Here is a 20080-nt window from a genome sequence, read left to right as displayed (position 1 = left end):
GCTTCAATGTAAAGTCCTATATTTGGTCCAGGTTTGCTTTTTCACATGATTAAAGACCGCACCATGCTTCACTTGAGGTGAACAGAGACCCACATTTTATAGACGACCAGAGTTTGAGTGAGTTTTCACATATATACACATAAAAGACCAGAATACCTAAGAAAACGAAGCATGGTGCGGGTATGTGTGAAAGCACCCTTAAAATGTCTCCAGAGCCCTTACCAGATTTTTCATTTATGTTTTGTGTTGTAGTTAGAACTTCTTCCTAAAAACAAAAACACCCTAACAACTTTCTGTGTGGAGTTTGCATGTTTTCAGGCTTGTGTGGATACTCTCCAGCTTCATTTTCCACAAATGAAAGTGATAAATACTAAAACAAAAAAGTAAGTAGGCATGTTTTCCTTGTAGAGTATAATCACTACTTTATTAGAAAAAAGGGACAATCATCTAATCAGAGAGAGATGATCACATTGTAAAGTATTTCATAAATTCACTAATTACAAGAAAAAGCCAAATGGAGTGGTGACGGCCACTTCCCTGCTCCAGATGAATACCTAGAACGTAAAGTAAGACTTTTGTTGAAAGATGCCCAACAGATCCAAGTTCTACAACAACTGATACCTGCCTGTCACTGCACCAGTCGGTACGTGATGTATCTTCCAGCTGTTTCAGAAGGTCTGATGATTTTCACTACCTGGAGAAAAAGGGGATAGAAAATAAAAGTCCGAGGTAGAGAAGGTACAGAGAAGATGGAGAACCCAATTTGTTTATAAAAATCCAATCATAGAACATATTTGAATCATTACCTGTCCTCTTTTTAGTCCAAAGTATCGAGCAACGGGGTCTCCAGCTTGGATCCTCGGCAACTGGCTCTCCTTTAATTTACTGGAGTAGAAATTTAGTAAAAACAAATGTATTTTTGCTAAATTCATTATGCTTTAGATTAATTCCAGTGTGTTAAAAGGATACTATCTTGCTAGAAGTTCAGTCACTTCTTCTTTTGTCATGACAATGTGTTCTGGTACAAGCTGGAACAGAAAAGAATAAAAATAGGGTGAAATTCGAGCACTTTCAAGATAAAATGTAAACTTTTTCAAGGAAGTTTTAAATAGACTCAATATATACATATATGACGAATAATCCTCCCTTCATATCTGTTTCACTGTTGCTCTCTTGCAGAAATGAAAACCCATTTTACTTAACGTGCACATTTGGCAAACATTTAAATTAAATTTTATTTAGTGCAAATAATGCCCATTTATCAAAGATGGATAAAATACATTGACATGCTTCACTATAACTAAATAGTTCACAGCAAAAATAAATTCAATGACTTAACTTGCACATTAATCGAACATGTAACAAAACAAAAAAAATCTGTGTAAAAATAATTCACAATTAACAAATAAAGTTTACATTCACAATAATACAGGACACTGCTATACATTTCAATGAGAAAACATACTGTTTAGGGACAATAACACTTCTTTGCATTTAGATAAAAAATTAATGCATTAATCTATGGGTAATTTATGACCAAAACCAACTTAACCCTGACTTTGGTCAACATTGGTCTACTGTTTCAGTCTTAGGACAACTCCTTCACTCCTAAACCTCATCTCCTAACGGACTCTCCACAGTCTCAATAGACCTATTTGACTTTTTCTATGCTTTGAATGGTCTTCATGTTTCCTGCATGAAAAAGGGGAAACAAATCAATGGTTACTTAGAGAAGCAATACATGAGCAAAATGACCATCTATCGGGTTAATAACATAACTATATCTATGCTATAATCACTTACTAATCAGCAGCCCTACATGTGGGCACTACTTCCTAATTCAGAACTTCTCTCTCTCTCTCTCTCTCACACACACACACACACACACACACACACAGTACATTTTAAAGCTGCTATCCGGAGTTTCTGAGAATATCGATGCCCCGCCCTAAACAACTCCACTTCCTCCCTCTGCCAAACTACCAGAAGCCACGCCTCTACTTTTCTGCACGTGCATAGCGGAACATAACAAGGTTGTATCGGGTCGCAGTGATCTAGGTCTATGGGTCAGGTAAGAGCCAAAATCATATTTACCTGTTTGTTGTTGTGACCCCCCCCCCCACACACACACACACCAACTTATGCTTTCTTAAAAATGTAATAAATACTCAGAAGTGAAGCGTTTATACGTAAATGTCTTTAAATGTCTCAATTAAAAACACATTCTGATCTTTGATTGTTTTACTAGTGCAAGGCATGATGGGTAATGACATAGGGTGGTTGTACATCAGTAACGTACAGTCAGGGTAGGCAAGGTACCCAAGGATGAATTGATATTTTGATTATTTGTTTTAATTATAATATAATTATAAAGTATTTATTTTTCAATTTCCAATAGCCTACAGTACCTATACGTTTGAAAGTGTCAGCATTTTGTGTGTTTCATAACCTAAATGAATAAACACCATTATTTCCTGGTACAGCAGAGACGCTACGCAGTCTCACTCAGGCTGTTCCGAGTTGTTGTTGTTGTAGTTTTCTCTGTGTTTCCAACACAAACAACGGATGCTCTGCCGTGTCATGAGATATATCTTGTTTGGAGAGTACGGAGGCTGCTATTAAATAATTGTTTTTGTTTAATGGTGTTTTACGGTCTTGATTTTGTTAGATTAACACTTGCCAGCAGAAACATATGAAATTGTCATTGGTGTTGACATTAGTGGTCTTGATTTGCATACCTGCCTACCCAACCCTAGTGCTCACGGCACGTCACTGTTGTACATAGTTCCGGGCTGGCGTGTAGCCTTTTTTTTTCCCCACACACTTGCTTTAAGGAGTGAGAATGTGTGTTTTTAGTTATTTTTTGTGTTCTTGGTGTAATTTTGTGTATTTTTTTTTGTCATTTTTTGCACGTGTTTTTTTCTGTTTTGCTCTTTAAAGTTGTTTCCTGTACTTTTCTGTCATTTTGTGTAGTTTTCCCTAATATTGCTTAGTGTGCAGCATACATACCTCATGTTCTGTGATGTTAATGAGAAGCTCCTGCTGTAGAAACTGTTCCAGGATGTACTTTGGGGCCATGTCAACCAGAGACTGGAAGATATGCATCAAATTAGAGCCAAGCACAAAAAAAGTATTTCAGAAAATCCTTTACAGGCCTTTTTTTTATTGAAACTATTGAATCTACTGACTTGTTTGGCCGACGGCGTCATGCCCATCTGCACTACTATTATGGCTCGTGTGATGTTCTCCTCCTGCATCCTCTGACAGTACATCTTAATGGTCTTGATCCCCACCTTGGGCTCCTCTGGGGGGAAAAAAACATGTCTCAGACTTACAGACATGGTTTATTACTCATATATATGTGTGATACTAAAGCATGAGGACTCATTCTGATTGGCTTTTGGTGATATACCAACCAGGAAAGAAAACAAACATCTGGTCCGTGGGGTCATCGTTGTGAGCCACCAGCACAGTGAGGTCTGTGCGTCTCGGCCGTCCTTCGCTGGGTTTATCTCCAAACTGACTTTTGAACTCATCCAGTGTTTGGTCTAACTCGTCCTGTGTCACCAGGTAGCCTCGATCATGGCAGAGCTGAGAAAGAGGGGAAGTTTTAGGAAACATATCCTGTACTCAGAAAAATCACCAGTAGCACTTTAAGATTTGTCGAGAACAGAGGCGTCAAAGTCATTTTAGTTCAGGGACCAAACATAAAGTAGTTTGATCTTAAGTGAGCCGCATATTTTAGGCGGAAAAACGAGCAAGTTCAACATTAATGTCCCAAATTTTGCAATTTACACAACGTAAGAATGATACATAAAATACATAAGGCCGTTTAAATTTCATTGATTTTGTGACCAATTGTTACTTAATTTGAGAAAATCAAATTATGTGAAATAATTGAGTTCTTTGACTGCAGGTATGTGATAAAAGCATGGGAAAATAGCGACCCTCCAAATATTCTGGAGTTTCATTAAATTTGTGTATTTAGAAGGGCTGAGATTTCTACAAATTAATTATTTGGTCATTTGGACAATAATTTATGTTTTTTCAGTCTTTCCAACTTTCTCCTTTGGGCCGAACTGGATGCTCTAAAAGGCCGGAGTGGGTCCCTGGGCCTTGAGTTTGACATATGTGGTCTAGATTTTCTATGCATGGTATTTAAAAAAAAAAAAAAAAAAATCACACAAAACTGAAGCTGATCAAGTACTTATGGGCAAGTGATAATTTTTTAGACTGATGTATGACTATAGATCTCTCCCCACTGCCCAAATATGAATTAAGTCACCAATGAACCACCATCATGTATTAACAGCACAATTGTAAAGTTATGAGAACAAGTAGAAATAGCTAATAATCGGAATGATGCTACATTTTTTATTTATGTTTACAGTAGAACCCGAAATAACGGAACAGTGACTAAACAACACTTGGTTTGTCATTTAGACTAACCATAAATTACGTATTTTTAAGTGTAAACCATAAACGAAACATTTATTGTCTATTAAATAAGGAGGAAGCCCGCTACTTTACGCTAGCCACATGCTAAACCAGCAAGCTAACCCCCCAAAACATTGGCATTTAGCTCACTTGCATGATGGTTTTACGAATCTTCCACAGCCTATAGGTTTCCTCTTCATCGTCCATGTCGTATTAGACAGTTTTTCTTTTTAAATATATATTTATATATATATTTTTTTTATCTATTACTATATATGTTACGAGTGGTGATGGTTTCGCTGGTGGCACGTTTTCATCCGTCGCAAAGTAATGACGACATATATCAAGACGGTTTAATTTAAAAATAAAGCAGAACTAAATAAAAATAAATAAATAAATGAAATGAACTAGAATAAATTCAATTAAAATAAAAATTGAATCATAGATGTTAAAAAAAAAAAATGTTTTTTTTAAAGAATAAATAAAACGACCTCATTTTCTCCGCCCACAACGCGCTCGTTGTTTACAACCGTGCAGGGAGGAGCGTGCACTGTGCGGCCAGACATGGACAATGAATGTGTTTAAATGCGGTATTTTCTATAACAAAATGAGGCCTTTATATGTCGCCCTGGCTGTGGGAGCCGTGGCGAGCAGCACAGGACTGTTGGCGATGGTGCTTTACTTCCTTTTATCCACAAAGGTAACGTAAAGCCTCGCGATACACCGCGATTATATGTTGTTCCTGATATTTACCGTCATCGCCTTTGCTGAGATTTACATAATGACATTTTAGGAGAATTCTCTTTATGGTTTTTACTGTAATGTCACCTTCAAGCAAGGACGAAAATGTATTTTCTTTATTGGGGGTGTTAGGAAACAGTCAGCCCCCATGTAGCAGGTTTTACTTTGTTGAAGCACAAGTGAATAAATAGTTGAAAAGTGTTATATCACGTGTATTCATACTGCCATTAGACTACCAAGTGATTTCTGTAAAACAGAGATCAGTGCATCACACTCACTTACGGGAGCGTTTCCGGTGTTACACTAAAACCCGTAACCTGTCAGTTTCTGTGACCACAGGGGGCGACATTTCACCATTTCAGTTAAAAACAGCCCCAAAAGTTACGTTTGCTCGATTTAAATTGTACTTAAGTTCAAGTAAGTCATACATAAAATACTCAAGCACAAGTAAAAAGTAGCTCAATGAAATAGCACTGAAGTCAAGGTTACTAGTTACTTTTACCCACCCTTTGTTTATTTTTGGTAATAAATCTTGCCACAGTTCCCTTACATACAGTAAACATCTCATGTATAAACCTAAAAAGGAAGAGACCAAATATTGCACAATTAAAGCTTCATTTATTTTCCACAAAGGCATCTGTATAAAATAAAACGTTTGTCAAAATGTACAATTTATTTATTTATTTTTAAATAAAATAGCACAGAGGAATTCAATTCAAATGTATCAGGCTCTAAAACTGTGAAAATAAAAGGCATTCAATGCTGTTTTGGCAGCGTACATTACGTTTAATCTGGTTAGTCGGCGATGATGTGATGCATTTGATTGTTTGGTCATTTCAATTTTTTGTAGTTTCACAATGTCCGTTGATCATTTTAAAACAAAAAAATCTTAATTTACTCAGTAACGGTTGGGTGTAGAAGTGTAACTAATTACTTTACTTCTTTTAAATGTACCTAAGTACAAGTAACATTACTGATTTAGAAATATACTCAAATAAGTACACGTACCCATAAAAGCAACTCAATTACAGTAACGCGAGTACTTGTAATCAGTTTCTTTCACCTCTGGAGATAATATACTTTAAACATACTTTTTATATTATTGCTGATTAATCATAAAACTGCAGTGGACAGGCACAGACCTGTGCATTGATTTCAAATATGAGTTAATTTGTTATAAATCAAGCCAATAGAATGATGCATAAGCTCCTCTGTTGTGTTCACATATTTGATATGATATCTATGATGCCATCTATTGGTTGGAAAACACATAGTGATCTATCAGACCTGGAAACCTTTTACAGCTGTTGCTCTGTTTTAAACATCACATGATGCAGATTGTTCAATCTTAAAGTGTGGGCACCTTGATTGATCTCTGGCTCTACTGGGTCATTTCCAATAAACAGGGATGTACTGGGAGTTATGGAAGCCTCCTTTGTTCATATCAGCTGATGTTCTTATCAGATGACACGTCATGAGGCAGCACATCTGACATAAAACCTGATTAGTTTAGTCTTAAACATTTGTTTTCATCTTGCACAAATGACCTACTTCTCTAGATTTTTAGCATGCTCAACTTAAATATAAGATTCATTTAGACTTTTTAAAGCATCTATCATCAACTGCTGGTCAAAGTTACGAGTGAAAATCACTGATAGGTTATAAAAGTCATCTGGTCTATGTTCTGCAACTGCTATGTCAAGTATTATGTTATGAATTTTATACTCATGTGGTTATTTTACACTATATTATTTATTTTTTGGCAAAAAAAAAAAATCTCTTTTTTTAAAAATTATTTTTTTTTTTTCATTTAACTTTCTTTTTCTATTTTTTTTCTTCTATTTCTTCTTCTCTATCTGTGGGGGCGTATGGGAGGGTGTAGGGAGGGATAGGAGGATATCTACCGGAACAATGGCTACATAATGTGATTGAGTGATTGGCCACATGCTTTTACCTAGTATGTAAATAACTATTAACTGTTTCCTGTACCTATGGTGTAAACTATGGAGAAAAAAAACAAATGAAAAATGTATCACAAAAAAAAAAAATCATTTAGACTTTTTGTCAATGCTGTGTTTAAAAAGTGAAGGAAAAATAACAATACATTGCTTTATCATCTGGTTCAAAGTACGCCAACTATATCTGATTCAGTAAACCTTGTTAAAGTTTCTCTTTAATCTTCAACAGCAGCTTTTTTGCTTACGAGGATCGTAATTATTTGAACTTTTCATCTGGTGTAAACGTCCGATGTAATTCCCCTGTTTTTGTTTTGAAATCAACACATTACCTAATCAGTTTCTGTGTTGCATAACACTGTTGGTCAATGTCCTGGAACACACACTCACACAGCTTTTACCCTCCTTTAGCCTCGGGTTTTCCAAAGACTATGATAAAGTTGATGAACTTTGAACCGTTGACTGTTTGCTTCTAATCTAGATTTAGAATTAAGCAACACTGAGGGGAAAAACAAACTATTGGCGAAACACTGCCAATCAGGCTTGTGATTGGATTACTTGGATCCTTTATGTGTATAAGCACCAGGACACGTGTGCTCTCAGTAGAACAGTGGAGGTTCAGCAGTGAAGGTGCTGCTGAGGGGTAGCGGTCATGGGCCTGGTTGGGTGCACGGTGCTGGTCTCTGTCCTGCTGCAGGCCATGGTAAGGAACGGGAGGTTTGAGGTTTTTATTTAGTTGCAATGTAGCTTTGTTCTGGAAAAACATGACAGTTTGTGGTTTATTGGTAACTTTTATCTCGAGCTACTTTTATAAATGCTATTTCCAGAGGTGAAAGTAAGAAATTACAAGCACTCACGTTACGGTAATTGAGTTGCTTTTATGGGTACTTGTACTTTTTTGAGCATATTTCTAAATCAGTCATTTTACTTGTACTTAAGTACGTTTTAAAAGATATAAAGTAATTAGTTACATTTCTACACCCAACCGTAACTGAGTAAAACGGACATTGAATGGAGGTAATTTTTCTCAGTTTTCGAGTTCATAAATGCAGCTATACTTAATTTATTTAGAAAATAATTGCACATTTTGACAAACCTTATATTTTATACAGATGCCTTTGTGGAAAATAAAATAAGATTTCATATCTTCCTTTTTAAGTTTATACTGTATATGAGATGTTTACTGTATGTAAGGGAACCGTGGCAAGATTTATTACCAAAAATAAACGTCGGGGGTGAAAGTAAGTAGTAACTTTTACTTTGAGTACTATTTAATTGAGCTACTTTTTACTTGTACTTGAGTATTTCATGTATGACTTACTTGTACTTGGACTTGAGTACAATTTCAATCAAGTAACAGTACTTCTAACTGAGTAGGATACATCAATACTCTTTACACCTCTGGTCATTTCAGGTCTGCTTTTACACACTAAACCCCAGACTTCACTGTATTTTCATTTCTTTCCTGTAACAGTCTGCATCAGCTGAGGACTGGCAGGCGGCGACGTCTATCTATAACTTTTCAGCCCTTGATATTGATGGCAACTTGGTGTCCCTAGAAAAATACAGGTACACAACATGTTTCTCTGGAATATACTGCATTCCTTCCCAGTTCCGACCTATGGAAACTCCTTTTTCGCTCTGTTCAGGGGAAATGTTGTCATCATCACCAACGTTGCCTCAAAATGAGGAAAAACACCAGTAAACTACTCTCAGTTTGCGGAGATGCACGCCAAATATTCTGAGAGAGGTTTACGCATCCTTGCATTCCCTTCCAACCAGTTTGCGAACCAGGTACTCTCCAATATGCATTCAGTTGTATAATAATTACATAAGAAAAGTTGCACCTTGTATTTTTAATTATAAATATAAGTGTTTTTATGTTGGTTCATTCAAGGTTTTCCCACCTTTATAAAAAACCTGTTGTTACCCATAATTTGTTGCTGATGTTTCTCCTTTTTATAGGAGCCAGGCAATGAGACTCAGATTAAGCAGTTTGCTCAGTCTTACAATGCTCAGTTTGACATGTTCAGTAAGATTGATGTGAACGGAGATGATGCTCATCCCCTATGGAAGTGGCTGAAGGAGCAGCCTAATGGGGGAGGCTTCCTTGGGAAGTAAGTGCACTAAAAAGTCACATTTGGTCACATGCTTTGCAGTTTCTTTTAACATTTTCTAAAATATATTTTGTTGTTGTTGTTTTCTTGCAGTAGCATCAAGTGGAATTTTACAAAGGTATGATTTTTTTTCATATAATACATTTCTTTTTAAAAACCAACAATTGTTACAAGAAAATAGGCAAAATATTGATAGTGACAAATAATAAAAAAAATATCATGCATTAAATTGTGTATTCAGTGTGCTTTGTTTTTTGGGTTTTATGCAGTTTTTGATTAACAAAGACGGGCAAGTGGTGAAGAGATATGGACCCCTGGATGATCCAAGTGTAAGTACAAAGCATTTATCAATGCAATAAAACCCAAGTGATGTGGTGTTTTTTTTTGTTTTTCTTTTTTAGTATATTAAATACTTTATTGTAATATAGGTATTATTAAAAAGTATCCATAATAATATTACATATATCTATATTGTCCAATGTTATTTTATGGTTTTCTCTTTGTGCTCTTTTTTAGGTGGTGGAGAAGGATCTCCCAAAGTATCTCTAATCAACAAATCACAGATTAAGACTCCAGAGGAACTCCATCGGCTTCTTTTCACCAGCAGTCTCTCCCCTCCTTCCTCTGCCCAGTATGAGCACCAGTGGACATAGTCTGAGTCCAACCCAGACCAGTGAAGGTCTGTTCACAAACCCGCATCGTCGGGCAGGGCAGGCCTGATGAAAAATAGCGTGCATGCCATCTGGGAAGAATTTAGACTTATTTTCATTTGGTTCTCTGAAAGGAAAAGAAAGGAGGTCCTGAAATGTATCACTAATTATTGTGTTAGGAATCCTGTTGTACTGCTTTCACAATAAAATATGTTTATTCCATATCCATATTATTGTGATATTTATTTCCTTCTATTAAAAGTAAATTGTCTGTTTTAACTCCTCAGAATCAGAAAGGATTTTATTCGCCAGGTACAGTACAAGGAATTTAACTTTGTAGTTGCAGTGAAAGACACACATCAACACGCTGCGGCTGCCGTTTCGTTTTCTGCGCCATCATGTTTAGATGAGAAGTGGGATAAGAACAGGAGGAGAAGGAAGGGGTGAGGGGAAAAGGGCAGGTCTTAGACTGAATTCCTTATGGAAAGTGCAGTTTAACACTAGGAAAAACCCACCTCGGCACGAGACAAAAAGAAAACAGCACGTGGGCAGGTGGTGGGTCCGGGTGCGTGGTGTGGGGGATGGGGGCTGGGCGAAAAGGGAGAGAGGATATTCAGCCACTGGGGGGGCGTGGGCGTGCAGCCTCTGGGCACTTCTCCACACTTCCTTGAGCTGGAGGGGAGGAGGGGCAGGGTGCAGGTGAAGGCATAGACAAAATGAAACATTTGCTCTCTTCTCTGAAACAGTCAGATGTGGCCTTGATAGGCCTGGTTCAGAAGATGAGAGTCCAGATGGTAAAATGGCAAATGGGGAGATGAGGGTGGGGGGGAGCCTCAGATCTGTAAACATCCATAGTGAGATTGAGACACAACCTTGGGCGGGTTGTGGAGTGGAGCCCAAAGGGTGATAACAATTTGTTTTCATTTCAGGCTAGCACTCTTTCAGTAGCCTTGGAGTCTTGCTGGTCTCAGCAGTAATCCAATATGTGGCATCAAACAGAAATTGGCCGAGACATCCTTTCCATCCTCTCCAAGATTGATTCGATTCCATGCAAATGCTCCAAAGTAGCCTTCTGCTTACTTTGGAGTTTGTTCATCATGGTAGTCTGATAGTACAATGCTCTTCCCCATCCTTCAGAGATGACTGGCAGCCTTACCAAAACAGCTGCCAACATTATACAGACTTTACAATAGATCAGAAAGCTGCTACCATGATTCCAATCATGTATATATCCTTTACGTCCTCCACGGAAAGTAAATAGTGTGTAGTGCGTCCCAAATTGAATAGTCTGCAAATACTAAGTGCACAAAAAAACCCGGATGTACACTTTGTTGCACTGGATTTTATTCAAGGGTATCAGAAAAGGGGATGAATAACCATGTACTTTTGAGGTTTATTTATTGATTTATTTATGCTTTTTGTCTCATGTCTCATTTTCCTTTCATTTTACAATATACAACAAGTTGTGTACATCAAAAATCCCAATACAATACATTTAGATTTGCAGTTATAATGCAGTGGAGTCTAATTTTAATTCAGGGGCCAAATGTGGAGCAGTTTGATCTCAAGTGGGCCACAGATTTTATGCAGGAAAACGAGTAATTTCAACATTGCTGTGCCATAGTTTGAACTTGTACAAAAAAACCAGACCATATCCAACCAATAAGTGATAAATATCAGTCATTACCTAGATTTTGTGGCCAATTGTGTTATAATTTGAGGAACATTAAAAGATTTTGTAAGAATTATGAGTTTGTTTTCAACAGATTAACATTAAAAATCACTGCAATCATGTGATATAAGCACCGGGAAAACTGTGAGTCCGTGCAAATATTGTTGGGTTACATTTTTACTTTCTCCTGCGGGCCGATTTGGATTCTACAAAAGGGCTGGATTTGGCCCCCGGTCCATGAGTTTGACACATGTCTTAAAATGTGATTAAATGTAAAACAGCTCACGGATGAATATATTTTTGCAAGCCACAAGATAACTATTGCAAGACAACCATTCACACCTCGGGGCACTTTAGATACTTTATTACAGTTATTATTTTCCCTGTTTGGCTCTGTGCTGGGTGGGAGCAGAGGAGATGAGGGCCCGTGTAGTAAGTTGCACTACGTAAATTAACCTATAGATGTCGCTGTTGACTCTATGTCCGGCTCTGGGCCACATAAAGTCGTTGGACCGTAAACTTGCTGCAGCTCCCCCGATGAGTTGTAGGGGGAGCCCGCCTCTGTGAGCTCAGGGCCGGGCGGCAGCAGCAGCAAGTGCAGTGCGGAGGAGCGGCTTCAGCAGGACTGTGTCTGGAGGAAACCTTCGAGAGGAAAACACCGCACAGATGAAGGGACGGCTCCGGATTACTATCACCCACCCTTCCGCTTGATAGCACCATATAAAAACATCTCACAGTCCCGCCGGGTTCGCTGTGTCGTTGCGGCTCTTCGCCTGTTCGTCCTCCCGGAGGCGGAATGGAAGCAGAGGGAGCGGTCGGGCTGTCGGAGGCCGGGGAGGAGAGCCCGCTGTCCGCAGCCGCAGCATCCGATGATGGGGACACGGTGGTGGGGGTGAGCTACGGGATGGACGCCGCAGACATGGGTACTGTGTCACCTCCTGTATTATAATACATTGATTTATTCTCATACACATCGCTTCACTGCTGCTCACTAGAAAGTCCCGAATCATCTCAGCTAGCATGGACTGTGTAGCTATGTATGTTAGCAGCTCAGTGATGATGGAGCAGGACACACTACTCACTTTATTCTATATTATATTAACATTTATTTTTATCAAATCAGAAGAGTCACGAATCAATGCTATATTTATTTAATTGGTATATGTTATATAATAGTGCTGGTTGTTATGGGAAACCAAATAGATATTAAACTGTCAGTGTCTCATTGAGCTGCTAAAGGTTTAGACACACATTATCACCTGCTGATAGGGCTGGGCTATCGATATGGACCATAACTCATATCTCCATATCTTTTCTCGAAATGGCGATATGCGATATAAATCTCAATAACTTTATTTCAAATGAAGTCTGACCAGCATGTCAATTTAAGGTTAAATTTGTTGCACATTTACTAACAAACAGCTGCACAATGTGTGCCACTTTTGTCTTTTTCTCCTCTAAGGGACAGCACGTGTGAGTGAGTTCTTTAGTGAGGCTTGTCTAGTGGTAGATCTGTGTTAGGACTAAGGCTGAGCGATAAATTGCATTGATTTTCCAATCACAAAGGCTGCAATTTTTATTTATTTTTTTATTTTTCTTGTACTGTCTTGTTAAATTCAGAGTGTTTAAGAAGTGCAGTCCACATGTTATCATGTTTCCTGAAACGTGAAGTTAGTTAGATATGTTGAAGAGGTAAAGCCACAGATTTGTTTGCTTTATTGTTGTAATCTGTGCTTTCAAATTTAAATCTTGTATTTATTTAGTTTAAACAAAATCTGAAATTGTTTATTGCGAAACTGATTGATTTATTGTTTGTGTTCATTGAAAAATACATGACAAGAGGCCCGTGAAAAAACAATCACATATCAATCCCACAATAACAATATTATGGTAAATGGACTTGATTTATATAGCGCTTTATTCCTACACTGAGGTAGTCCCAAAGCGCTTTACATATCAGCTCATTCACCCATTCACACATCAATGGGACAGAGCTGCCATGTGGGAATAATTTAGGGTTCAGTGTCTTGCCCAAGGACACTTCGACACATAGACAGGTATGGACTGGGATCGAATCCCTCAACTCTCGATTATCACGATACAGCGATTTTCCGATCATCGATATATTGCTAGGGCTGCTCGATTATGTGCATGTTAAATCTGACCATAAACAAATCTGTGGCTTAATGACAGTAAGATGTGTACTTTTTACTTTGTCTATTATTTATATGGAGTGGTTAGCGTTAGCTCTTAGCCCAGTCTGTGTGTCGGTGTGTTAGCTTAGCATAGTTAGCTTTAGTTGAGTTTCCAGTTCATAATCGTTGTTGCGGGTTCATCTCTGTCCCCGTGTTTGTGGAACTTTGGGTGGATCTGATGGAGGAACTTGGATTGGTTCACTTTGTTGGATGGTTTTCTGGTTTTAACCAAATAGCAGTCCATGATGTATCGCAGCTCAGCAGCTTCAGGTAGCCGTGACGTAGCCTGTGGGTGTGTGAGGGTTGAGGGGCGGAAGCGGCAGTGGCGCACACCGCTGCCATGAAGGCTTCGTTACGGAGCTGCCGTGAATAGCATTCCGCTGCAGAGAATAAAAAGTTGACAACATACAGGGACAGTTTTGTCCTGTGGAACAAGGTTTTTAGCGGCATTCTTGGCTAAATTGAGGGACAAATGGCCCGTGGCCCTCGCTAATTTCCGACATGGGAATTTATCGTTTATATCGTGGGATGACATATTCTTACCTGTGAGAATATTTTTGATGATAAATCATAAACGATAAAATATCGCACATTCCTACATGCAGCACACAAAAGCTTTACAAAGGAAAGAAATGACAAATCCAAATGTAAATAAAAAATGAGTGATGTGTTGTTAAATTATTTGTGTCTATAAATTAATATTTTTTTGTGCTCCCGAATATTTTACTTGAGGAAAAATATCAGCGAAAAAGAATATATAGACAAGAATGTTTACATTAACAACCATGAGTATTTTTGTGACCCATCAGCGTAGTGTTATAGTATGTATTTAGTAAATATAATTAATCAACTTTTTTTTTTCTGTTTCAAATAAACCACCCCTATAGTGAAACTACTTTCTGTATGTGAATATTATGAAGCATAGCATTGCTTTACAGTTTTTACTTTAATGCTAACTAATTTAAAATGTTTTCTTTTGTTGTTGTTGCAGTTGGGTTATTGGCCCACGACTCCAGCATTAGTCTATAGTCTGTTAAATGAGTGTGTGTTGGCCCATGATGTGAAGCTCAGTTAAGGCTCACGTTAAGCCAGTTTATTTGACAGACTAAACAGTGGGGAGGGGTCAATGTGGATCATACTGAGAGTATCCAGCAGCATCTGTTAGTGAGTGGCTCTTAAAGGGGGAGTCAGCTTCTCTCACTGATATTTTGTGTGCTGAGTTTCTTTTAACATAAACACTATTCCTTGGGTTTGATGATGGAAGCAGATTTCTATGTGACGAATGGGAAAATACAGGAAATGTATTTGAAAAATCCATGGATTTTTGTAAGTTGAACAGATGATGGAACTTTTTAATGCTTGACAAAAGATACACTCAACAACTACTTCCACTTCTTGACTTGCACAACAAAAGACGTGGATATAGGCTCTACAATTGCATATGTCTACTAATGATGTAACATTGTAGAAACCACGGCATCTTGGTTTCAAAATTCTTGCAAAAGTACCGTGGCATGTGACGGTATCAAATGAGAACTCAAAGTACTCCCGCCACATGTCGTTTTTTCTGGCGCTATATTGTGAGCTGGTCTGAGAAGCTAATTACCTATCCCAGGATTCCTTGCACAGTCTGGGAAGAGGTGGCAGCTAGCACAGAGGGGGAGTACAGCGGAAAACTAGGCCAGTCCATGTTGCGATTGCAACTGCTGGTATTAATGTACATTTAGCCAATCCTCGCGACTTCTGTGCAGTCCTGAAATTCTGTCCAATCAACGCAACATTTCTGCTATTTTGACCAATCTGACGAAGCAACGAGTGTATGTCACAGCGACCACTATGACTCTATGGACACATGTTGTGACAAATTGACAAAAATGGTAATTCAGGTTGATCCGGTGGCACAACGTGGTTGAAGTTTGTGATAAAATTCAGACTTTATCCGCTTTGTGTCAGCTACCATCAGCCACATCAGGGGGTCAGATACCCCATACTCCTGGAGAGGGACACGGTGGAAAGCCTTCTCCAAGCCCACAAAGCACATATGGTTGGGCAAACTCCCATGCACCATCAAGGACCATGCTGAGGGTGTAAACCTGGTCCACAGTTCCATGACCAGGATGAAAACTACATTGATGGATCTGAGGTTTGACTATCCGGTGTACCTTCCCCTCCAGTATCCCTGACTAGACCCTACCAGGAAGACTGAGGTGTGTAATCCCTCTCTAGTTGGGTTAGAGAGGTCTGCCAGCCCAGAGACACTGCCCCCGATGTCCATGCGTTGTTACAGAGTCATGTCAACCATGACAGCCCCCGGGGCCCTGCCACCGAGGATCATTTTAACCACCTCAGTAACCTCAGCTAGATAGAAGAGTCCACTTCTGGGTCCTCAGGCCCTGCTTCCTCACCGGAAGGCGTGTCTGTGGGATTGAGGAGTCCTTCAAGGTATTCCTTCCATCGATCCACAACGTCCTGAGTCGAGATCTGCAGTGCACCATCAACACAATTGGGCCAAAACATTAGACCCGAGTATGATTGAAAACGGCCCGAACCTGTCAAAACCCAAATGAAGCTGATCTCTCTTGAAGCCAAGTTTCTTTAATAACTCAGCTTTATTTACGAGCCACTCGTTCTGCATACAACTACATAAACTAGACAAGCCGCTTCATGTGCCACTACATGCTACGTACGGTTTACTTTTGCTGTAAAGCATGTAGTAACACTGCTTCTCTTTACATATTAATATATGTGACAGCACACAACTCAAGAATTAGTCGATTATGCATTTTTTACCCTCATTTATTCATGCGCCAGAAGCAAGCCTTCCATTCACCTCCTCAGCATCCATTTGTGTGTCTTTCTTGAGCCAATTTAAACACATCACCTGAAGGTCTGGTTCATTTACCGTGCACCGTCCAAGCCTGACCCGAGCAGATGTTAGAATGATAGAACCCGGTTCAGGCGAAGAGTTACAGCTCTACTGACTACCTTACGGCCACAGCACCGATCGGCCCCCTCAACAGCAGAGGCACGAAACATGGTCCACTGGGACACAACGTCCCCCACATCCCCTGAGACGTGGTCAAAGCTCTCCTTGAGGTGGGAGTTTCTTTGAATATATTTAGGGTGTCAGTGAACGTAGCTCTAGACATTAGTTATAAATATCCATAATACATTTTTAATTCTTGAGAATAAAAGTGAAATGTTTTGGTAGCCAGGTGGAGAGTATGGAGAGAGACAAAGTTACATTTGAAATTCACCTTCATTCCACATTTATCTAATCAGTGCTGCTTTAGTTGGAGCGTCATCTGTGACTGTCGTTTGTTGAGCGTCAGATTGTGTGTAATTGCCTGTTGCGGCTCTTCAGCTGCTCTGAGTGCGAGTGCAACATTGTGTGGGTGTCTTGGCAGGCTGGTAAATATCTGTCAGAGCATTTTTGTCCATTTAAAGCCTCTCATCCTCAGCAGTTGTAATTTATTTCTTTTGTCTACTGTCAACACAATACTATTGATCATAGTCCTTTCCTTTTTTTCTGACTTCTTAGTGTTTTTACTCATAAATGAGCCACATTCTCTCAATGACTCTTTTAGTTGAGCTTCTAATTTGTCACTATGCATCCTTCTTCTTCCTCCCTTGGTATTTTCCTTGGTTCTGCTCTTCAGGGATGGCTTAGCAGAAGTGCTGATAGAAGCATAAATGAGGGTTGACCTCCTGTGGAATTTCCATCCATCTGCTTCCTTCAGGAACACTGCCATCTCTCTTTCTCTCTCTTTAACCGTGTGCCTAAGGATCTGGTGCTCTTGAACCTCTTTTGGGTTATTTAATGTCACGGTCTTGCAGATGATAACTAAGTTCACTTCATGTTATATGCTGATAATACATTTCTGTAGCTATTTCAAACAGTAAATTTTCACATTTTTACTAATGTGCTGGAGCAAACAGGATGAGTGGGAGGGAGACAATCAGGCAAAATTACAGCGGCTTTACTTTTATGTCGACGTGATTTTAATAAAAAAACACTCTATTGCTTTGGTTCAGTTACATTAAACATGGCTTTGGTTAAAAAAAACTGTTATAATGTTCCTCTGGGATAAAGTAAAGTAAGAGCCTGGTGTTTTCAATTAAGAAAGGCACTAATGCCTGTAATGCTGTCTATTAATGTTTCATTAGCAGCACCAGGAGCAGTTGCAGCTTGAGATAGCAGAAAGAAGTTGTCAAACTAAGCTATATTACTCAAAACCATTGGGCGATCAACTAAATGAGCCCGCTAGCGATACATTTTGTGTGTTTTTGTCCAAATTTGTGATTTTTACTCTTTGCAGTCTTTTTAAAGTGAGCTGCCCACAGAGGTTTGCAAGTGTCGCAGTGAGATCCTTCAGCCCATATGCATGTTTTATGGGTTGTGAGGATTAAGGTTTTCATTCATTAATCAGTGTGATCCCAGTTGGCAAATGATGTCACAGCTTGGTTGGATGAATTCTCATTAAGATCTTTGATTACCAACATTCGAGGGCCTGGGAAGCTACTTTACAAGTACAGAGTTACTGTATATCAAAGACTATTTTAAGGCTGTGCAATTAATCGAAATTTGATTACGATTGCGATTATTACACTCAACGTTTAATGTTTTATTTGCTAAATCTCAAAGCTAAAGCTAGCCTTCAGGCCCAACATGAGGAAAGTTGTTGCTAGCAGTCTTGAAACTAGGAGAAACGCAGCAAAAATGCTTGGTAACCAAGAAAGGCAAATCAAATGATCTCATTCTGGAAGACATTGGGTTTGATGATGAAGACCTAGATGAAAGACACATCACGTGCAAGAAGTGTTTGGTTTTGTGCACTGCTAAGTGAACATACCTTATTTTATTATTTGAAGGATTTAAATTATGTTTAAAGAATATATTTTTACATTGTTTTTGTACAAAAAATTGATGAGTTTTTGGTTGACAAATAATTGTTTGATAAATTATGATTTCAGTTATGCCAAAAAAATCACAGTTTGTTAAAATCCTTTTTGTTAATTACGCAATGAATATGTTGTTTTATTCTCTATCAGTGCATGTGCGTTTGTGCAGCAGAAAAATGCTAATTTGTTATCTCTACTTGCTGAATGTTGCACTGTAGTTTTACCGATGTTCTTTGCTGAACTTGTGAACTTGTTTGCTTTTCCACATTGTCTTCAAGGTTGCTTTTAGTTACTAATGAGCATTGGATCCAATTAGTGCAAGCTTTTCTTCTATCATCACATAAGTACATGATTAATAACATCCTTGTAAGACAACATAATTACTGCCCTTTTATCTCATCAGGCAGTCTCTCTCGACTCCATTCTGTTTCCTCAGTGGTTGTAATGTCCCTATATGTCATTATTCTATGAAATAAATCATGCTGATATCCTTTTACAAATGTCAAATAATGCTGGGTTTACACATTCATGAGCTCTTTGATTGACTGTAATTATTCACATAGAAAAAGCTTTAACTCTGGACATACTTACTCTGGCTGAATTATAAATAAAATAAAACAAATCATACCAATCTGGTAAAAAAAAAATCTGATCTGAACTATTTTTATTTAGTTTTTTTGGACATATTTATCATGTAAGGAGGGTGTCATTGTAGGAAATGAGTTAATTAGAAATACTCTTTGTTTGAAGTTAACCTTGGGAATCATTTGTCGATCCGCCCCCGAGAGAGGGAGGACGGTACATGCATACGTAGATGTGTAATGGACTTAATTAGAACTTAACAGCAGTATGATATAAGAGTACAATCAGCACGATTAAGATAATAAGTAAGAGTAAACCTATACAGAAGTTGTTTTTCATTTATATGTTTTTATTTTAGTGCTTTTTATATTGTATATATATGTTACAGTTATAAAAAATTCTCTATATTGAAATTGTATTTTTAGCAAACAGGTAAAGCTAAATCAAAAGTTCCTGTTAGAATTAAGTCCCCTTTGCATTCTGATATATTGCTGTGTGACTATGTGCCTTTTGGAGATGCTGATATCATCAATAACACAGCAGCACATGTTAGCCTGAGTAGGGAATTAGGATATACTTGATATGATTTGTTTTATACAGCGACATTTTTTTATTTTGGTGTATCGGTTTCATTCTTTCTAAATACTTTTTCATGTTTTCATTTTACCGCATGAGGGATAAAGAAGTTCTACTACCTGTGTTTGTGGCTCATAGTGGGGCAACTACATGTGATTTTGGGTAGGGATGTCCTTCCCGATACAACTTTTTCACTTCTTTTTCTCGATACGATACCGATATTGCAGCCTTGAGTATAGGCCGATAACGATCC

At 38.4% G+C, this 20080-nt stretch overlaps 3 protein-coding genes across 11 annotated transcripts in view; 2 read left to right on the top strand and 1 right to left on the bottom strand.

Moving 5' to 3' along the window:
• Positions 1-405: 405 nt before the first annotated feature.
• Positions 406-4766, bottom strand: polr2eb (RNA polymerase II, I and III subunit E, b). 2 transcript variants are annotated; one of them, XM_028444433.1, is made up of 8 exons: positions 4588-4766; positions 3417-3591; positions 3189-3304; positions 3010-3090; positions 970-1028; positions 807-885; positions 622-694; positions 406-554 (listed from the first exon to the last, which is right to left on the bottom strand). In XM_028444433.1, exons 1-7 carry the CDS (start codon positions 4642-4644, stop codon positions 629-631), a joined length of 633 nt encoding a protein of 210 aa, XP_028300234.1. In that variant the 5' UTR covers positions 4645-4766; the 3' UTR covers positions 406-554; positions 622-628. The 2 variants fall into 2 exon arrangements, with proteins under 2 accessions (XP_028300234.1, XP_028300233.1); XM_028444432.1 differs by having other exon boundaries at positions 626-694.
• Positions 4767-4971: 205 nt separating this feature from the next.
• On the top strand, positions 4972-10128 carry gpx4a (glutathione peroxidase 4a). Of its 2 annotated transcripts, none has more exons than XM_028444213.1 (7): positions 4972-5137; positions 8608-8702; positions 8783-8927; positions 9099-9250; positions 9344-9368; positions 9520-9579; positions 9767-10128. In XM_028444213.1, the coding sequence occupies exons 1-7, from the start codon at positions 5009-5011 to the stop codon at positions 9797-9799; spliced, it is 639 nt and encodes a 212-aa protein (XP_028300014.1). In that variant the 5' UTR covers positions 4972-5008; the 3' UTR covers positions 9800-10128. The 2 variants fall into 2 exon arrangements, with proteins under 2 accessions (XP_028300014.1, XP_028300015.1); XM_028444214.1 differs by lacking the exon at positions 4972-5137 and adding an exon at positions 7680-7836.
• A 1985-nt stretch (positions 10129-12113) lies between these two features.
• pip5k1ca (phosphatidylinositol-4-phosphate 5-kinase, type I, gamma a) overlaps positions 12114-20080 on the top strand; it is a 73721-nt gene continuing 65754 nt past the window's right edge. For all 7 annotated transcript variants that reach the window (XR_003673981.1, XR_003673980.1, XM_028445519.1 and 4 more), the window contains exon 1: positions 12114-12495. Coding sequence is in view for 5 of the 7 variants with exons in the window: in XM_028445519.1 (XP_028301320.1) it covers positions 12369-12495 (127 nt within the window). In the remaining 2 variants the exon portion in view is untranslated. The remainder of the gene's footprint in view (positions 12496-20080) is intronic.

Source organism: Gouania willdenowi, chromosome 4, assembly GCF_900634775.1.
Source record: "Gouania willdenowi chromosome 4, fGouWil2.1, whole genome shotgun sequence".
Taxonomy (NCBI): Eukaryota; Metazoa; Chordata; class Actinopteri; order Blenniiformes; family Gobiesocidae; genus Gouania; species Gouania willdenowi.
Note: the sequence above shows the minus strand (reverse complement) of the source record. Positions and strands in the feature narration are given on the sequence as shown.